At 35.5% G+C, this 20,855-nt stretch overlaps 1 protein-coding gene across 1 annotated transcript in view; it reads right to left on the reverse strand.

Annotated features, from left to right (window-relative positions):
* HCN1 (hyperpolarization activated cyclic nucleotide gated potassium channel 1) overlaps positions 1-20,855 on the reverse strand; it is a 497,080-nt gene that overhangs the window by 434,225 nt on the left and 42,000 nt on the right. Inside the window, exon 2 of the mRNA XM_049863474.1 lies at positions 13,730-14,153. Within this exon, the coding sequence (XP_049719431.1) occupies positions 13,730-14,153 (424 nt within the window). The remainder of the gene's footprint in view (positions 1-13,729; positions 14,154-20,855) is intronic.

A 20,855-nucleotide genomic window follows, 5' to 3' on the forward strand; every position in this document is an offset into this window, starting at 1 on the left:
TTTTCATATCTACATAACAACATAAGTTTGGTTTTGGTCACACAGGTCTGAAGGCCCATCAGTTTCTGGATATCTGTTAGACATTTCTAATCATTTCTCTAGTAACTGTGATAACATAATTTCTAGTTAGAAGTCTTGTGTAAGAACATTTATAATACAGGGAGAGAGAGGAGAAGGAGAGAAACTAAGTTCTTTTTAGCTAAATTATCTGACTAAATACAGGGTTTCTAAGACTGTAAAACTAAAACACATTGTACTTTCTTCAAAAATAATTCAACACAAAGATTTTGCATAAATTTGTATGATTTGAATGCAAATGAAAATGTTTCTTATCCTCATATAAGGAAGTCATTTTGCAATCTAAAGACAGTATTAATATTAAATTGTCTTTTCTGTTTGTAAAACTAAACAAATCTCAAGTCTTATTAAAGCATGGTATTTAACAACTTTTTGTCACAACTGACTAATAAAGAGATAGTAATTCCCTGGCCCTGACACCACCACTCTCCACTCTCGCTGCCTTAGTGGACTTTATAAATTTACTGTGGGACTCATTACGATGGTAATGAGATGTTGCCTTAGAATCATTCTTGAAATCTTCCCGTCAACAACGTCCAGCAGATAGGAATTTGCACTCATACCTGTAATAATTATTGATTTCCTTTTCTAACTCTTCCACTAGATTATAAATTTCCTTTGAGCAGTGGCTGCTAATTATTCATGTTTGTATTCCCATAGCATAGCACAGTTCTCAGTTTCTAGTAGAAAGCCAATAAATATATATTAAATAATTGATTAAATGTTGTCGTTGTTAGCTGCGGTTGAGTCAGCCTCTGACTCATATTATATCCAATAATAGCATAAAGATGAGAAATTTGCACAAGGAGTCAGAAAAGCATTTGCACACCTAATCTCTTATTTTTTTTTTAATATAGCTAGCATATAATACATTCACAATGTTTGGCTGGATGCATAAAATCATACATTTAAGAAATGTGCTATTAAACTGAATTATTTCCAAAAAGCAGCATTTTGCTACCACATTGGGTGGGTGTGTTAACTGGAAAGTTTTTCACCTGAAGCCACAGAGTCATCTTCCAATTTCGAGACATTGGAGACTTTTGGAACATCTGAAGTAATGATTCAACTAAATGATTCAGTTGGTAAAATTCCCAGCAATAACAGAGACAGTAAAACATCTATCTTCTACATTAGACAAATACTGGTAATACTGGTAATTTGGCAGCAGAGAATGGCTTAACAAAACTGTGAAATATTTTTTTTTTTTTTGTATGCTGGTGACCTTCTGTCTATTCTGCCATCCCACAGAAACTTCCTACATACAGATATATCTCCTTTCTCACACAAATGTATACTCTCTCACTCACTAAAGTCATGACACTCATATTCATGCACCTATCATTTTTGTATAAACAATTAACTCTCAGCGACCAGTCAACCAATACCCGGCTAAGATGTTATTTGGTAATGGTTTCAGGTGTGTTTGAAGTTTAATAGGATCCTCTTAAAGATGAAAAAGCCTTGCACATAAAGGAATCATTGCCCAATGGTGAAATTTTAGTCAATAAAACAGACATTACAAGAATTGACCAAGAGCAGTACACCAGTCAGAACATCTAGCATTCGCTACTCATAATCTAGCTTTGCAAGTCAGAAAAGTGATTAGTTCTGGAAAATACATTTGTTCTCATAGTATTCTAAAATCAATTTTAATCTGAACTTAAATATAAACCAACAAGTTCAATAACATTTTCCAAACAAATTTTACTAACCTTTTTTGTAATTATTTTCATTACAAAGTTGTTTTGCTTTTACAAAGAACATATGCTGGGGTTGCGGGATGGAGTAATCCTCCATAAATTAAGGACTATCTAAACACCACTTCTATGAATTTCAGATTAGATCAAAATGAAGAAGCATCTTGTAGCTGTACAATGCTATTCCGTGAACTCAAATGTGAGTCATTGTCAATCAACCGAAAGAAATTATTCAGACATCTTTTGTCCTCACGACTGGATATTTTTTGTCTTCACAAGTGATCAACTAGCAACATCATGATAAATGGAGAAAATACTGAAGTTGTCAAAGATTTTATTTTACTTGGATCCACAATCAAACCCACGGAAGCAGTAGCCAAGAAATCAAAACGATGCATTGCAAAAGACTTCCTTAAAGTGTTGAAAAGCAAGGATGTCACCTTGAGGACTATGGTACGCCTGACCCAAGCCACCAAGCCACGGTGTTTTCAATTACCTCATATGCATGTGAAAGCTAGACAGAAGATAAGGAAGACCAAAGAAGAATTGACGCCTTGGAATTGTGGTGTTGGAGAAGAATATGAATATACCATGGACTGCCAAAAGAACGAACAAATCTGTCTTGTCAGAAGTACAACCAGAATGCTTCTTAGAAGCAAGGATGTTGAGACTATGTCTCACATACTTTGGACATGTTATCAGGAGGGATCAGTCCCTGGAGAAGGACATCATGCTTGGTAAAGTAGAGGGTCAGTGACAAATAGGAAGACCCTCAACGAGATAGATTGACACCGTGGCTGCAACAAAGGGTTCAAGCATAGCAACAATTGTGAGGTTGCTTTAGGAACAGGCAGTGTTTCCTTCTGTTGTACACAGGATCACTATGAGTCAGAACCAACTCAACAGCACTAATAGCAACAACATTCTGGACATCGATTCTTCTCCCCAGTAACACGGAGATGAATGTTTTTACACAATGGAAAACTGCTTGCCAAACTAAGCACTGTCATCCCAAAAAAGTTATTTGAGTTCCCAAACATTACTAATAAGCACTGTTGGGAAGTTATGGCTCCTAGATTGTAAATTTCAAAGCATGTACCGCCACGATCAAAATTCTTTTGTAAAAAGTGAAGAAAAAAAAATACTCTCTACTCCTAAGTATTATCTAGAATATGTTTGAGGCAGGGCTTCGAACCTATTCGAAGAGGTTCAGTCATGTCTGAGGCAACAAGGGCAGCTTACAAATTGCTTAGCAACCAAATCTCTTGTGCCTGGGCTTTTGACCTGAGGAGGAAACAAGCAGTGGTGCCCCCCTCAAAGATGGCACCCGACTACACAGCTTTGAATGGGTGCTGCTCTCTACAGTCTTACCAATAATTTAATTTCCCACATCAGGAGATTTCCAGGAGAGGAAATCCTGGTGGTATAATGGTTAAGTGCTACACCTGCTAACCAAAAGGTCAGCAGTTCGAGTTCACCAGGTGCTCCTTGGAAACTCTGTGGGGCAGTTCTACACGGTCTTGTAGGGTTGCTATGAGTCGGAATCGACTCCACAGCAAATGGTTAGGTTTTATTTGGTTTAATGCAGGAGACTGGATTATTCGCAGGACTATGGGGCGTGACACATTCAGAGCTGCGCCGTTGGCTGCCATCTCTGAGTAGGGCGCTGCTGCCTGTTTCCTACTCAGGTCAAGAGCTGATGCGCAACAGATTTGGTTGGTATGCAACACGTAAACTGCCCTTGTTTCTCTTGGCCATGACTGAACTGCTTTGAACTGGTTCAAAGCCCTGGTTTGAGAAAGGAGGGAATTTTATTCTCTTAGAGGTTCCGTGAAAGAATCAGTTAAATAATTTGACTGGCTTATTATATCTTACATTAATATGTTCTTTAGAGTTCACAAAGCATTTTCATAGGTATTTTCCCTCACGATTATTAAGACAACCATATAAGCCAAGTAAAACCCAAAAGTATCTGGAAATAACTTGCTGAAAGTACTTCCAACTTTGATTTCAGTTTTTCTGAATTTCCTTTATTTTTGATGTTCACCCAAGTCACGTCTCCACAACAGCAGCAGCAGTAACAACAAAAGCACAAAAACAAAAGTAGTATATTGAGAAATTTATATTACTGCACATATTCCCACCCAGGAGCAACCTCATCTGGAAACTCCTTCTGATTCCACTACTCCTAACTCGGATAAAGGAGCCCTGGTGGTGCAGTGGTTAAGCCCTCTGCTGCAAACCGAAAGGTCAGCAGTTTGGGTACACCAGCCACTCTGTGGGAGATGGATGTGGCAGTCTGCTCCCATAAAGATTACAGCCTTGGAAACCCTGTGGGGCAGTTATACTCTGTCCTATAGGGTCCTTATGAGTTGGAATTCAACTAGACAGCAATGGGTTAATTTGGATAAGATTATCTCTTAAGAAGCACCATTCTCTGACTTCACATCTGATTTAAATCATCTGGAGTCCTATGACAAGTATCCAGAATCCATACTCATTGTCTACTTTCACTTTAAAATGTAATAAGAAAAAGATTTCAGCTCCCGGGGGGGGAAAAAAAAGGGCCTAAATGGCAGACAACTCAAAATAGCCACCAGAATTATATAACCAACCAAATGTATTTCCTTTTCACGCTAAGACATGACTCCTCTAACACGAAACCTAAAGTGCCTACATCAGCAAAACAGAGAAGTCAAAGCAGGGTTTTCTCAGCCACCATCCAGGGCAATCGAAGCGTTCTAATTTTATTTATTCTTGAGCTTTCATAACACAGTTATAATTATAAAAATCACTTTCTGTAATAATTTCTGATATATTTCAACTATTATGCTTTGCCCAATTAAATCTGAATCAACTATTACTATTGATAAAGTACATTCGATATTTTGTTTTCTAAAATATTTCAAATTAGCAAAACATCTTTGATGTAGTATCAAATTAAAGTGAAGGATCAATTTACTAGAAACTGAAAATAAAAGAGCACACATTTTTCCTTTATTATTAGATAAGTACATCCAGTAGTTCCTTTGGAGATGAGTTGAACAGCATCTCATTATAAGAAAAAAATTGATTATTTTGTAACAACATTACTACATTATTTGTAACAATAAGACTTTCTTGGGGGCCCCTGTACTATTTTCTGATCTATATCATGTATCATTACACCCTTCTTGTTTTTAGACAGGTGCATGGTGTACAGACAAACCAAAGTCACCCATTAGATTGAGATAATTACTCGGATAATTAAAGTAACATATATTTATTACGGAACACTCTGCAAGTTGAACTAGACTTCTATTTAAACCAGAATCAAATAACAAGTTATATCTCAAATATTCACGCACCAATGACATTCTCATTTGGCACTCTAATAGCACATAGATGACTCCAAATTTCCAGCAGCCATAATTATAAAAAAAAAAAAAAAAACTTGATGGCACTAGTTTTTTTTTTAAAAATGTATACTATAACTGCGTGCACAATAAAAAATGGAAGCATTTATCCAGAAACTTTGGATAAATGTAAGATTTGAAAGCATTTTGTTCTAAGTTAGCCTGATTCCTTTGTTGCTTTAATTCTCCACTTTGTGTACTTTGGGAACAAGAAATGTATAAAAGCAATATTTAAAAGGACAGTGAACACAATAAAAGGCCAAGAGTTGAGCTCTTTTTTTGAGATTTCTGCATTTTAAACTAGCAGAAACTTTTATAATAATAATAATTTACATTCTATGTACTTCATAATTTATGGAACATACAAAATGCATTCACAATACCATCTCCTTTGAGCCTTTAAACAATTCTATTAAATTGGACAGAAAATTATCATTATCCACATTCTATCAATGAAGAGTTTCATTGGTTTTGTCCATGATTTCTAAATTCCCTTGGAAAATTTCCAAGGGTTATCAACTTGGAAGGACATATACACTCAAGTTTAATTTTAAAAATTGCCACATTTAGGATGCCTTCCCTAAAACTTCTCTTCTACTCTCTACCACAAACTCATAACACAATGTCTCTTTATTGTACATACCATAAATATTTCTAATCCTGGATTCAAGACACTCTGTTGTTTTGTTTTTCTATTTGACTGCTTTTCTTACTGAGAAGTCCTCGCTGCTGCAAACAGCTGACAGGCTAACACTCTCAGCTGCTAATTTAAAGACTGGAGGTTGCAGTCCACCCAGAGGTACCTTGAAAGAAAGACTTGGTGATCTACTCCTGAAAAATCAGCCCCAGAAGACCCTATGGAGCACAGTTCTACTCAGACTCGAAAACATTTTTTGTTGCTGTTTTCCTGTTGAATTGAAAATCCCTTGAGGGTATTATTTAATTCATTCAGCAAGAATCCTTGTGCCTCATTGTTTTCTAGACACTATGTTAGGAGCTAGAGCTCTGGTGGCACAGTGATTAAGTGTTCAGCTGCTTACCAAAAGGTCGACAGTTCAAATCCATCAGCAGCTCCTTGGAAATCCAATGGCACAGTCCTACTTGACTCAACCACAATTAGTTCAGATTTTTTTTTTTTTTTTTTTAATGCTTGAAGATGAAGATACTGAAAAGCTATACAGTCTCTGCCCTTCTGGAATTTAATATATTGTTGGAAATGCATATAATATTGTTGGAAATGCATAGTTTAAGAAAAATTACAAAAACAATGAATGTTACAAAACAAAAGCACATGATTCTATGCCAGCATATCACAGATGGAACTAACTAAAAAAAAACTTTGATAGCTAGTTAATTCCACCCTGAGGAAGTGATGGATAAGCTGGGGTTGGTGAAAGGAAGAAAGTTCTAGGAGAAATGAGCAACTCGTGCCTCTAAACAGTATATTAGAGAAACAGAAAGAAGCTCTGCGCTTAAAAATAACAAGAGAAGTTTGCCCGGCTGAGGTGAGACAATTTGGCCAGGAGCAGATTTCAAAGGGACTTGAATTTTAGATTTTATTCCAATGGTAATGACAATATGCTGCTAATAGAAATATGTTAAGAGGGTGGGTGGCATGGTAATATTTACTCTTCAGAAATGTCACTTTGGATGGGGAGACAAGCAAGGTTGAATCAACTCAACAGCAACCAGTTTGGTTTTCTCGGTTTAATTATAAGTTTATTGTAGAAATTCATCCATATGAGAGATGACTGACATCGGCTTGGACTAGGATAATAATACAGAGGATGGAGTTAAGGAGTGATACAGGCTTCAAACCATATGCAAAAAGTAGACTCAGTGGGACTTGGTTGTTCTCAGTTGTGGAAACTGAAAGAAAAGGAGACAATGTATCTCTCAGACTTCTGACTTGAGCAACAGGAAACACAAGGAAGGAGGAGACTTGAAGGGAAGATAGACATATGAGCTTGAAGAGCCCATGAGATATCTTTGTAGAGATGTCATACAATCATGTATACATTAAGACATGGGGTACATACATTTTAAACTGTAGATGAGTCTATTATCAACATAGCTGTGAAAGTATAAAAATATGCAAGGAAAGGTCATGGATTAACAAAGACAGGGCATTAAGAATGCTTAATATTTTTGTTCTAAGGTATGAGACCAGAATATTTCAAATTGGATCTTATCTTGCAGTATTTCCTTATCAAAAGCTTCACATTTATACTGATCTAGTGCAATGCACTTATCACACAGCATTCATAAAATTATAACTCTTACCATAACACACATACACACATGCATCTTAACTGTCTTGGCTTAACAACATCTCATATCCAAACAGGACTTGTCACATTGTATCTTAGAACTTCAGGACATCTGTTATAATATCAGCTTCACAAATACATAGTATGATACTTAAAACAATACACTCAGAACAAAAATAATTATTTAGAGAAAGAACATAACAAACTCTTAGTTTAACCTGAGAAGGAATTATAAGGAAAGAGAAATAACTTTTACATATATGAAGATCCACAATCCTGTACTTTATGTAGAAATAGATAGCCAACCAATTAGGTAATTCTAAAAAAAAAAAAAAAAAAATTCTAAGAGGGTGTAAATAAATAAAAGACTGTATTGGCATTTTAGAATATAGTATTCCTGAAGTAACATAACCAATAGAGGACACCTAGTGGTCTTGAGCAGAATCAATATTTGCCTGCAGGAAATATTAGGCAACACACAAACATGTAATGATGTTGGTGTCAATAAGCATACTAATCTGAGAAAGGTATCATCATGAATAGCATATTTATAAATATTATGGGTGTACAGCAAATTATATATTTCAAATAAATTCCATATGCCTTATTTCATTTGAGCTTCACAACTAACCTATTAAGTAAGTATGTAGATACAAATACAAAAAAAAAAAAAAAAAACCCAGTGCCATCGAGTCAATTCTGACTCATAGCAATAAGTCACTTTAAATGTTTCTCCCTAGATGATGTAGAAAATAAAAGGCAGAGTTGGAATAAATAACATATATAGCAATTCCTAGTTTAGGATCCATTTCACACCACCAGAAAGATCTAAACACCTTCAATAAAATTGATATTTAATTGTAAAACATTACAAAAGAGCCTTCATAGAAAGTTTTATCATATTTTATAAACTGATACAAACATTTTAAGGGCAAGAGTACTTAGCAAAGATAAATCTTTTAGATATCTTCAAAAAAATCCTGCTTGCCACTAGTTGTATATACATCCCAGTAAGAGATAAACTTATCTCCTAACAGTTATTATTATCTCTATATTCTCAGTGCCCTCCAATCTCTTTAACTCTGCAACACTCTTAACATCTAAATCTCCTGCCTAAAATGCCCCCAAAACACTATATTTTGTGAGTCTATTATAATAACAAATTCCTGTCTATACCCCCAAATTCACTCACTTCACGACTGTGCTCTAGAGACACAGAGCTATTCTGCTAAGGCTGCTTTGTACCTCCACATCTTACTGGAATGCACCCTTCTACCAGGTCCATTTTGTTCAACTTGGTAATCGAGACTCCAACTTCAAAACACAGTTAAAACCCTCTTCTCGTGCAAAAGCTGCATTGTCCACTCCCTCTTTCATGCCACCGCTTACCACACCATCTGTGAATGTCTGCTTACATGTCTGCTTTTGCTACACAACAGGAATCTGCTTTGTGTTCTCATGTGCAGCATGTGCACATAGAGGCTACTCAGCAAAACACCTGTGAGTAAAGAATGGGTATTGCCTTGTAATTATGTAACCGATTTAGAACATGCAGGATTTCCATGCATTTAGTGGACAGGGATGCCCTGATTATACAGAGCTCTGTATTAGTGTACAAGGAGAGTCAAAGGCAAAAGTTGACACAGACTCTTCCCTGTAAACATTTATGTCCAACAAGAGAAAAACAAAATACATGTAATTAAGCATGAGTGGCCAAACTACTGACATGAACAAATGCATGCAGAGCAAGTAGAACTTTAAAATGTAAAGGTACTGACTATTACAGCAGAGTAAGACAACGTAGACCACTTTCTGGAGATAAGTTTGTGGTTGATTTTTAAGGGAGTGATAGAAAAAGAAAGGAGTTTCCGATTCTGAGGTTTGACACATTCAAAATTACAGAAGCAGAAATAAATATTCTCTGCAAGAAATACTGTAAAACTAAGGAACAACAGAAAGAGTTGTTGGGCACAAATATGAAGTGACAATGGTGAGATTGGGAAACAGTTTGCTGGAGAGCCTTGAAGGCATAGCAAAGAAGGACAGATTTGATGTGATAAGCAGCACAGAGCCTCTCTAAGTTCTAGTACAGAGCAAGTTTAGGGAAACACTGGTGTTTGCTTATGGTAAGTCTTAGAATTCCATGCCTTTTTTAAAACATTAAAGTAGTTATAATATGTATTGTATGCTATAGACAGACAATTTATAGCAAGAGTTAGCCTCTTATCTAAACCTGTTAGAATGACAAAATTAAAAAGAGAGAAATTACAGTCTGTGTTTGCTCTCTGTGGATAGCTTTCCTTATTAGTGCTCTGCTGGTAGACATAATTTGTATATAAATCTCTCTCTAAGCCAAAATAAAAATCTAATATAGATTGCTAGCACAGTATTGCAATGTTCAAGGCTCATTATTCATGTGAAGTAGCTATAGGCGTGTAAGCTCAGAAACCTAAGTCCTCTTTTCTGATTCATAATGTATTTAGGTAATTGGGATATGTTCAAAATATATACAAGGGAGAGTGAGGGGCTAGAAAATGAAGAAAAATAATATATCATGGTTAGGTATTCCAAAGCCATATTTGTGATACCACCGTGCATTTCCTAGAGTGTTTTTTTTTTTTTTTAAATTGGTCATAAGAATCTACACTTTATGACATTGAATCCTACAAATAGGTAAATGATAGCCATTACAGGGTAGTATTTTTCTTTTCAGTTACTGTTTGCTTAATCTCTACAAAATTCACCAAGGGTTATCTGCCTATGATAAATCATTAGTATCAGCAGCTGGACCATAAGGATTTCCTAGAAGTCTACCTTCGCAAACTGAATAATCTCCCATCGACTAAGCTCTTAATCTACTCTTCATCTTTTCAGATGCTAGTGATTGTTTTAAATTGTTAATCTAGCCCATTTAATTTCCGGAGATTTCCTCACCATATGTCTCTTCATACAAAATTGACTCCCCTTATGATGGGTTACAAAACAGCAATCTGTGTTGGATGACTGTCTTTATTTGAAAAACCACCACCAGAATGCTGAATTAAAGGAATGATTTTTTTTTTTTAAATCAAAGACAAGAGTGAGAAAGATTCACCTAATTTATCTAGAGATTAGAGAAAAAGTTATTTTCTAGCCTGAATTATCTATAAAATGCCTCAGATTTTCACTTCACTGGAAATACGTATGTGTGCATATATACATATATATATACATATAAAGCTTCAGTATAGTATCAGAGAATACTATTTTTGCATTCTAAACCACTGATTTTAAAATTGCCTAGTGAAAACAACTTCACTTCTGACTTTTTAACACCATAAATTTCATAAATGAGTTACCCAGATCAGCTGTCTCCCCACTGCCTTAGCCATTACATTCAACTTTAGTAATGATAATAATATAAAGACTAAATTTAACATTTCTGTGTTTCACTCATAATATTTCTCTAATTTTTCTGGCTTTGGGGCTTCTTGTTGTTTTTCAGTTGAACTAATTCAGAGCAAAAAAAAAAAAGCAAACAAAATGTACCATTGAAGATGAAAGCACAGTTTCCTATAGAAAGTAGTGCTTTCCTTGGGCATGATTCATTTCTAAGGATGGCAGCTTCCAGGCTTCACACATTACTTCCCCAAATTTGCTGAATTTAGCATTAGCCAGCTTGGTACTAAAACACTCAGAACTCGAAGACATGTGGGTGAACTCACATCTTCCTCTGCAGTCTTATTCCAAATGCTCACAGAGCTACTTCTTCTGATTTCTTTGTTGTATTTTCTACTTGTAAACACATCCTGGTGGCATTTATAAAAATCAGGTAGGTATTTGCCAGTTTGGAACCATTCAAGTTTCTTTGTGATTATGGTCTGAATCATGTAGGTGGCTTCAAATAATGAATTGGTATTAGATTCTGAATTAGTTATTACTCTGATTCTTGCCTGTTTAACGGTATTACTGACAGACATTAAATATCCATGATCTATATAATACTATATGGGGGTATCATATAATCAATGACATATTCTTCACCTAACTGAGCTTACGATTCATTTACTATCAAGGTCATTTATTTATAAGAACGACCTTGCCAACTCACAACTCTGGCCTGAATGTGTTTGGTTACCACATATCTGTAAGTGCATATTAAATTGCATTTCACAATAATGATGACAGTGAATTATACCATGGCATCTTTGAAACACCATCATGTTACACAGATCTAGAGTCTAGATACCTCTGACCACTGCCAGGAACCAGATGACGTTGGTTTTAAGCAGTGTCCTCTTCTATGACCGCCTGGCCTGCCATTTTATCTGATAGGACACCATCTGTTCAACCTGCTGTCATTCTCTAGGGTAACTGGGTTAAAAATACAAAACATGGAAAACAGTCACATTGCCTACTGTATTATTAATTGACTGGGTATTTGTAGCAGTGACTTTTCTTCTCCCAGGCTATTCATTAAAATATTTTGTCTGACCATGTTTTAACAGGGAAATATTTGATTCTGTTATCTTATATAGACCAACATTTATACGATTTCAACTCTGAGCTATAAAATAGTGGAATGTTAAGCTATTTCTAATTTAAAACATATGTATTACAGTGAGAGGCTATACAGTTTCATGGTTAAGAGCACTGGCTCTGGCATCATTGCCCTCCTCTGTAACATGATAATAGATAATAATTGTGCCTACATCATTGAGTTGTTATGAAGATTCAATGAGTTAATCCATGCAAAAAAATTAAACTTGATGTATAATAAACCCTCAATAAATATTAGCTATAATTATCAATAATTATTATTTTTTTTATTCTTGGTTTGGCATTAATCTCAAATTGCTAAAATAAAGTTAAAATTATCAATAATTATTATTTTTTTTTTATTCTTGGTTTGGCATTAATCTCAAATTGCTAAAATAAAGTTTTGAGACTAGAACATTTTTTACATTTTAGATGGAATGTGCAGTATAGAGACAAATTACAAGATAATGTCAATTTCTCAAATGTACTGATTTAATTTTAAATATATTCCACACCCATATTTTAAGAATCATCCATTTTTATGTCTTTTCAGCAGTGTATTATGCAGTTTTATTATTGCATGTCATTTCCTGAAATCCTGTGAACCAAATTGTCATTAACAAGCACACACAAAACACTGCTACAGCCTCCCAGAAAGCAAAGAGCTAATGTTCACAGAAGTTCCATTTTACGACTTGTTTAAACCTAAATCCAAAAGCATAATTCACCTAAAAAACTAAAAAGATAGAAGCATTTCCCTAGTGAGTAAAGCAATAATTGTTCTACAGCTAGTATACAGCTTTTGCTAGTTAGGCACTCTGGAAACTTTTTTGACCTTCATTTTTACTCAGACAATAAAATTCAGGTTATAAATATTACAAAAATGTAGACTTAAAGGAAAAGGAAGTTTCAAAGGTTTATATGCAGACTGTGGAATTAGGGACATAAACTCCTTTACTTGGTACATGTAACTGACAGAATAACTCTAATCTTTGGAAACTCACATTGGCTAAACCGTTTTAGACTCCACCTACTGCCTGAGAATAACAGATGACATATTCAGCAAAATATGGGCCTTACTGGCCGTTTTCACTTGTCTATTCACTATATTATTTGAGTGTTCTATATAATAATTTCCATCCTGCATATTATGTTTTTCAGCATTATGAAATTAAATAATAGGGAGAAACCATAATAAATAATTATCAGCAAAGTGTAACAATGAGCAAAAATATTATATATAAGTCAAATATTTTACCTATACAACTTGAAACACTCCTCAAAAAAACACAATCTGTATTACTCAAACTTAAATTCTCTAACATTTCACTATCAGGGGAAACACATATACCACATTATGTCATAGAGCTAATTATACAAACTGGATTAGCAATCAGACCCCCACACATCATTGTCACAGGTGGTACCTGATGTATTCACATTAGAGCAAAATGGTCTCCCAATCTGGAGGGTGCATAGATTAAGGTAAAAATGTGTTGCTTAAGGTGGATTTGTTATAAAAAGGAAGACTAAATTGACATAAAATGATTGTTTTATAATAACAATTTTTTCAGCTGATTCAACTCTGTATTTGACTGTATAATTTGAAGTTTCTAATATATCCCTTATTTACCAAAAAGATTGATAAAACATTCTACCTGAATTTCATAAAATTCATTACACATAGCACAGTTGTTTATTTTGCAACAGTCATACTTAAAAATCTCATTATACACTGTCTTTAAAAAAGGTAAAAGATGTGTCTTACCTCTTCCCACTGATGTATATATCTAATTAACCTTGAAAGTCGTAATAAACGCAAGAGACTCAGAATTTTTGTAAACCTCACAATGCGAAGTGCTCTGGCTGTCTTGTAAACTTCTGAATCCATTCCTTTTTCTACTATGAGAAAGATATAATCCACTGGGATTGATGAGATGAAGTCAACCACAAACCAGCTTTTTAAATAATTCATCTTGATCACTTTAGGGTCCAGGATGATTTCAGAACTGTCTTCATTGACAGTCCCAGTCCTAAAATTCATGATCAGGTCCAACAGGAAAACAGTATCTGATGCCACATTGAAAATAATCCACGGTGTCGTTGTTTGCTCTGTGAAGAACGTGATTCCAACTGGTATAATGACCAGATTTCCAACCATCATTATGAGCATTATTAAATCCCAGTAAAACCTAAAACAAACAAAAAAAATATTTTAAGACACAAACAATAATCAGCCCATTATTCCCCCCACTATAAATAAATACATACGTATATATACTGTATTTTTACACAAATAACATGTGCCATCTACAGTTGTTTGCCAAGTGCCCTTATAGAGGTTCTTATGAGAATACCTCACAGGGGGAGGGTACGGTTGGTAAACAAATGTAGAAGGCATGTGTTATTTTCATAAAAATACAGTATATGTATGTGTGTATATATATGTGGGATATTATATATACATATATATGTGTGTGTGTGTGGAAACTCTATGGGGCAATTCTACTCTGTCCTATAGGGTCGCTATGAGTCGGAATCGACTCGACGGCAATGCATTTGGTTTTCTGGTTTGGCGTGTATATATCAAAAAACCAAACCCGTTGCCGTCCAGTCGATTCCGACTCATAGCGACCCTACAGGACAGAGCAGAACTGCCCCACAGAGTTTCCAAGGAGCACCTAGCATATCTGAACTGCCGACTTTTGGGTTAGCAGTCATAGCGCTTAACCACTACACCACCAGGGTTTCCATATATATATATATATATAAACTGACTTTTGATCAGATATATTAGTAAAAGAACAAAGAAATGGTTTTGTAAAAAGTGTAATTCTTTAATGGATTTAAATTTAACACTAACTAAAACTAATACATTCCTAAACAAAGTCATTATGATGATAGGATTCTGATGAAAAGTATTTGATATCAAGCATTATACAAATAAAATTCAAGAATGCCCATATGTTCATTTATCTAGTAAAAAAGCTAAATGCAACACAGAAACTATAAATGGAAACAACAGAGAACTACAAGGTCTGAAGATCTACCTTTAAAAACTGCCTTGTAAAGACTCTTTGGAGGTACTTTGTAATACTTTATATGTTAAATTACTAATCACAGTTTAGAATTAACGGTAATTAAATATAAAAAAAAAAAAAACCAACCAAAAACCTAACCCGTTGCCTTCGAGTCGATTCCAATTCATAATGACCCTACAGGATAGAGCAGAACTGCCCCACAGGGTTTCCAAGGAGCGCCTGGTGGATTTGAACTGCTAATGTTTTGGTTAGCAGTCGAACTCTGAACCACTATGCCACCAAAGTTTCCATAATTAAATATGGTACTCTAATAAATTTGGTACTGCAAATTATCTCTAAGAATATCAGTAAGGTCAGCCATGAATTCTAGAACAGATGGTAGCTTAAGAAGACTCAAAATCTTTATGTTTAATGTCTTTAGTTTGGAACAAGAAAGCTCATTTTGGTCTGAGGCTGAAAAGAATTGAAAAAATTCCAGTATATATTTGAAATGAGAATATACATAATTTTATACTTTTTATCACGACTTCATTAAACAACTACTTTAAATATACTGCCACTATTTTCCCAAACAATTCTTTCTTTAAAATATCAGATTTAATTTTGAATATGGCTATGATTACTAACTGCCTTTTATAACATTATTTTCTCAACATAACATAAAAAAAAAGTTTTCACTTTTTATGTTAAAATTGGGAGAAAACAGTGGCTCTACTTCACCTTTATATCACTTAACGAAATTCATCAGGGATGACTATAATGTTATTTTCAAGAGGGCTCTTTCAGAGTCCACCAAAAGTGTAGTTAATAGATTGGGTAATAGACAATTTATAGTAGTTACAGTATATACTTATGAAAACAAAAAACACACCAACTAATACGACTGTATAATCAAGAAATAATGTCTAGAAACATGAGTTGCTCCATTCTAGTCACAGGTATTCTCTTCTGGAAGTTCCGTTGCATACATGATATAAACTCATTTGAAGGAAATTTCTGTTAACTGATTTTTTTTTTTAAGCATTCTCAGACTATTGGGCTACATTTTGGTAAGGTATACATTTGCATAAAAGAGCCCTCGTGAAAAAAAAAAACTGGTGGAGCAACATTAAATGCTCAGCTGCTAATCTAAAGGTCAGTGGTTCGAATCCACCAGCCTCTCCACGGGAGAAAGATGTGGCAGTCTGCTTCCGTAAAGATTATAGCCTTTGAAGCCCTATGGGACAGAGCAACTCTGTTCTACAGGGTTGCTATGAGTCGTAATCAACTAGAGGGTCACAGGTTTTTCAGTGAGTATATTTACAGACACCTTTAGAATTACTATCATCCCTAATTATGCGTGACTGCTGGTATTAAAGCAGTAGCACGATAAAGGACTATAATAGACCTTCTCTCTCCTTGTCTTTACCTCTCAGTACCATCTCAAAAAGAAAATTGTTTGGCACTTTGAAGATTTTACCAGTCTTTCTGTCAAAACTTAGCCGTATGTTTATGGACTAGGTAAAAACACCTATGTCAATTATACATCATGCATTGGCAATTTAAATGAAGCCTCTTTTCTTTTTTTCTACTTTCCTAGTGGAAATGCAAAATGCAGCACTAAGGACAGAGGAGAGTTGTAGAGGCAATGCAATACTGTAATAGCTATTTTACATAGAAATGACATTATTGAACTCTAAAATGATATCGAGTATACTCTGAGGATTCTCACTTTTATGGACACTCCCATCAGTCTCCTCTGTGGGCTCCTTTCTCTGCTCTCCCCCTTAAAGCCTGCTCTCCACCAGGGTATCATTCATAACCCCTTTATCTTCTATTCCACACTTGCTCTTTAGGCAATATATACCCTCACCCATGCCTTCATTCACCACTGATTAATCCATAACTGATGACTTCAAAAGCTTTATCTCCAGTCCGTTCCTGTCTTCTAAGCCTCCAGACCCTCATAATCTGAAGCCTATTAAACCCATCCGTGTGCATATCTCACACTCATGTCACGCAGCACGATTATGCACAAAGTCATAATACATATCCCTCATGTATTCTCTACCCACCATCTGTCAGTTTATCAGACTGTTGTGGCTTGCGTGTTCCTGTGATGCTGGAAGCTATGCCAGCAGTATTTCAAACACCAGCAGGGTCACCCTTGGTGGACAGGTTTCAGTGGAGCTTCCAGGCTAAGACAGACTAGAAGGAAGCACCTGGTGGTGCTCCAAGAAATAATACAAGTCTGGGCAAATGATCAAATGTCAGAAGTTGGGCAGAGAGAGGAGTCAGGGTAATTTTGATGCTTTTTTTTTTTTTTTTGGTCTCGTGGCTTGCTGGAAGGAAAAAAAGCTATGCTATAATAAATAAATTTAAAAAATCAAGAGAATTATTTCGGGGCCCTAAGTTTTCGACTCGACGGCACGGGGTTGGGTGCTTGGTGAGTTTAATTAGTTTGGATTTCCACTTGTTGAGATGGCTGTTCCACTGGAACTTTTGGAGGCCATGAACTCTGCTGGATGCAGTTTGAAATGCATAACTCAGCTTAGAAGTTGAGGCCAGTGATTGGTTTGAGAATCATTTATATTAACATTATTAGTTAAACCTGTGGGAACTGATTAGGCCACAGGGGAGAGTGAATAAGGTGATGGAAAGCTGGATGGGACATATTCATGTAGAACACTTACATTATTGGGGGAAAAAGGGTCAGGTAAGAGTTAGAAAAATATGTTTTTGTTTATATAGAAATATGAGTAGGGAACGATCATAATGCAGAATCAATAAAAACCAATGATTTAAGAGAGTTTCAAACAGGAAGAGTGCCCAGTCAAAAGTTGTAAAATGCCACAAACGACAGTATATGGACCAATAAAAAGCATAACAAAACCCTTTGCCATCAAGCTGATTCCGACTCACAGGGACCCTACCGGACGGAGTAGAAACTGCCCCATAGGGTTTCCAAGGTGGATTCGAACTGGTCAGCAGTACGCATCTACCAGCCACTCCTTGGAAACCTTATGGGGCATTTCTACTCTGTCCTCTATGAGTCAGAATCGATTTGACGGTAGTGGGTTTGGTTTTTATATTACTTCTAACACAATATTTTTCATATTCAGCTTTTTGTTTTTCTCATTTGCCATCATCCTGGATGAAGTGCTTATTATATCATTGTTCTGCTTACTAATTTTCCCGTTTCAACCTGCCCCAGGAAATTACATCCTATTTATATCTACTAGACTTTTCTGTTGCTTGTGAAATGAAATGAAACCATTCAAAATCCTCTCACATATGTCCTAATTCTATGTCTTTAAGCTTATTATATATTTTTAAACATACACAGTCCCAGCTAAATTTAAAAAGACTCATTAATTTTTAAGACTCCTTGTCTTTGCCATTGTCTAAAAAATGTCTAGGATTTCCTCCCCTAAAACCCAAACTCAGCTTTGACATATCCTCATATTACTTCAAGAGCTAGCTTACTGCCGGTTCCTTCACAGCACCTCCTTTCGTCCCACCCCAGCAAGTTGGAGCGTATCTCCTCCCTGCCCCAAACTCTTATCTTGTCTCTGTGATTTCTAGCATTTCACGGCATCTATTAGCAAAGAGTGCATCCCTTACCATAATAGAGTGTCCATAATAATTGGATAAATAAAAACCACTTAATAAACTCTGAAAATACAACTTTAGCTCTTATTCCTCACCAAACTAGATGCCAATCTTCTTTATACTTAAATTGCCTAGCAAATAATATGTGTACTGCTAAATTAATCACATTTATGTACATAAAGGTTTAATGCCTCCTTCTAAGAGTTTAAAATATATATGATCATTTGTTCTTTGTGGTTGTTTAGAAATTAATTAGGTACAAGTCTTTTTTATTTCTCTTTGAGTAGTATAATTATGATGCATATTTTAAAAACTGTTCTAATTTTCTTGCTTTAGACAACAGGAAGAAAAATGTCATTCAATGGTATTTTTATTATGTCATTTAAATTTACCTCAAACGAAGATCACAGTATTTATTCTACTGAATGCAAACGTCTAGTTGCCCGACATGAAATATGCTTCTATAAGTCTATAGCTTTAATTAAAGGATACATAATGGAGCAGAATTTCCCGTGGAATAAGTACATCTATGCTGCAATATTCTGTATTTATGATGATATGTAGATTTTCCAAAGAAACACAAATGCTTAACTTATAAAGGGTGAGTAGATGTAATATGTAAAATGTTTAAATTTAGGTTTCTTTTTTTTTAAGTCCGATCTTAAAATCACTCAGTGGTCCATAAACTAAGAGTGCTGAGAAGCCAAACTACTCCTTGGCTTCTCAGCACTCTTAGTTTATGGACCCCTGAGTGATTTTTTATTTTATTCTTTACTTGTGACTCGCTGCACTTTGTTCTTCTAAGGAAAGGAGAAAAACTGTTAATGGTCATGTCATCCTCAACCACAGTATGTTCTAACACCATTCATTCTAGTGTAAAATTCAATAAGTTGTGGTCCATGCTTTAACTGTTTCCAAAGAAGGACTAAAAGAAAGTTCACATTAGTAATCTTGTTGATAAGGTTCCTGGGTGGCACAAATGATTTGAGCTCAACTATCAACTTGATGGCAAAAGCCTTGGCTTCACCAACGTACATGTTGGCAGTCCAAACTCACCCAGGGGCATGGCAGCAGAAAGGGTTGGTGATCTGCTTCCATAAAGATTACGGCTAAGAAAACCCTATGGATCAGTTTTACTCTGAAACACATCGGGTCACCACGAGTCAGATCAACTCCACGGCAAGGTTTTTTTTTTTCTTTTTTTTTACCTTGCTGACAAAATAAACTCATGGCACAGATATTGAGGGCAACTTTATTTTGAAGCACAACTGAATTACTATCAGTTGCATACGGTTTTATGTTTGGTGATATATTTTCATCCAACTACTGTGAAATATGTCTAAATATGTGGCTAAGTTAAGGTTTATTTGAGTTTGGAAGTTTTAATTTCAGAAGAATTCTTCCTTTATTGCTACCATAATCCTCCCACCACATTGTGTGTTTTCAAATCATCCAGTTTATTTATTTTTTCCCCGCTGATAATATAGGTCACTTCCCCTGTGTTTCTTATTACTCTGCAGATCTCATAAAATCCAGGTCCTTATTAGCCACAGATCTGATAAAATTGTTGTCATAATAGTTTTTACAAGGGAAGGTCTAAAACTCGAAGGAAAGTAGACTACAGTGCTGTAATGAGGCTCAGTGGCTGGCCTTTGGTCTCTGTTCATTTCAATATAGTAGGCTGTAATGCAAGCCACTGAGAGTTTGCTAACACTCTCAGAAAATCAGTGTGGTATTTCATAAGTAGCACATGTCTTTTAAATAAAGGAGGTATGGGATTGACTATTTCAAGGGGGATTTCTGAATTCCTCTGGTCTTAGCAGCAAGGATATCTTACTAATGTACAGACCAAAGTCACTTCAGGTGTTTCAAGCCAAAAAGCACTTAGAATATGCAGAAAGGGTTAGTGATCTGCTTCCATAAAGAAGATTCCTAGGGCTGCCATAACAAACCACCACAAATAGGGCTCCATTATAAAAGCAGAAATTTATTGTCTCATAGTTCTGAAGACTAACAGTCTCTCCGGAGGTACAGGTCTCTCCAAAGTTTCTAGAGGAAGATCCTTTCTTGTTTCTTTCAGCTTCCTGTAGCCTGAGGTGTTCCTTAGCTTGCAGCTATAACCCAACCCCACAGTGACAAGGACAGTTTCCCTTCTGTCTGTCTCTACATCTCCTCTCCTCTTTTATAAGACACCACTCAGATTTGATTAGTACCCATTCTACTCTGCTATGACCTCATGTTAACAAGTAACATCTTTAGGGA

This window comes from Elephas maximus, chromosome 2 (genome assembly GCF_024166365.1).
Source record: "Elephas maximus indicus isolate mEleMax1 chromosome 2, mEleMax1 primary haplotype, whole genome shotgun sequence".
Taxonomy (NCBI): Eukaryota; Metazoa; Chordata; class Mammalia; order Proboscidea; family Elephantidae; genus Elephas; species Elephas maximus.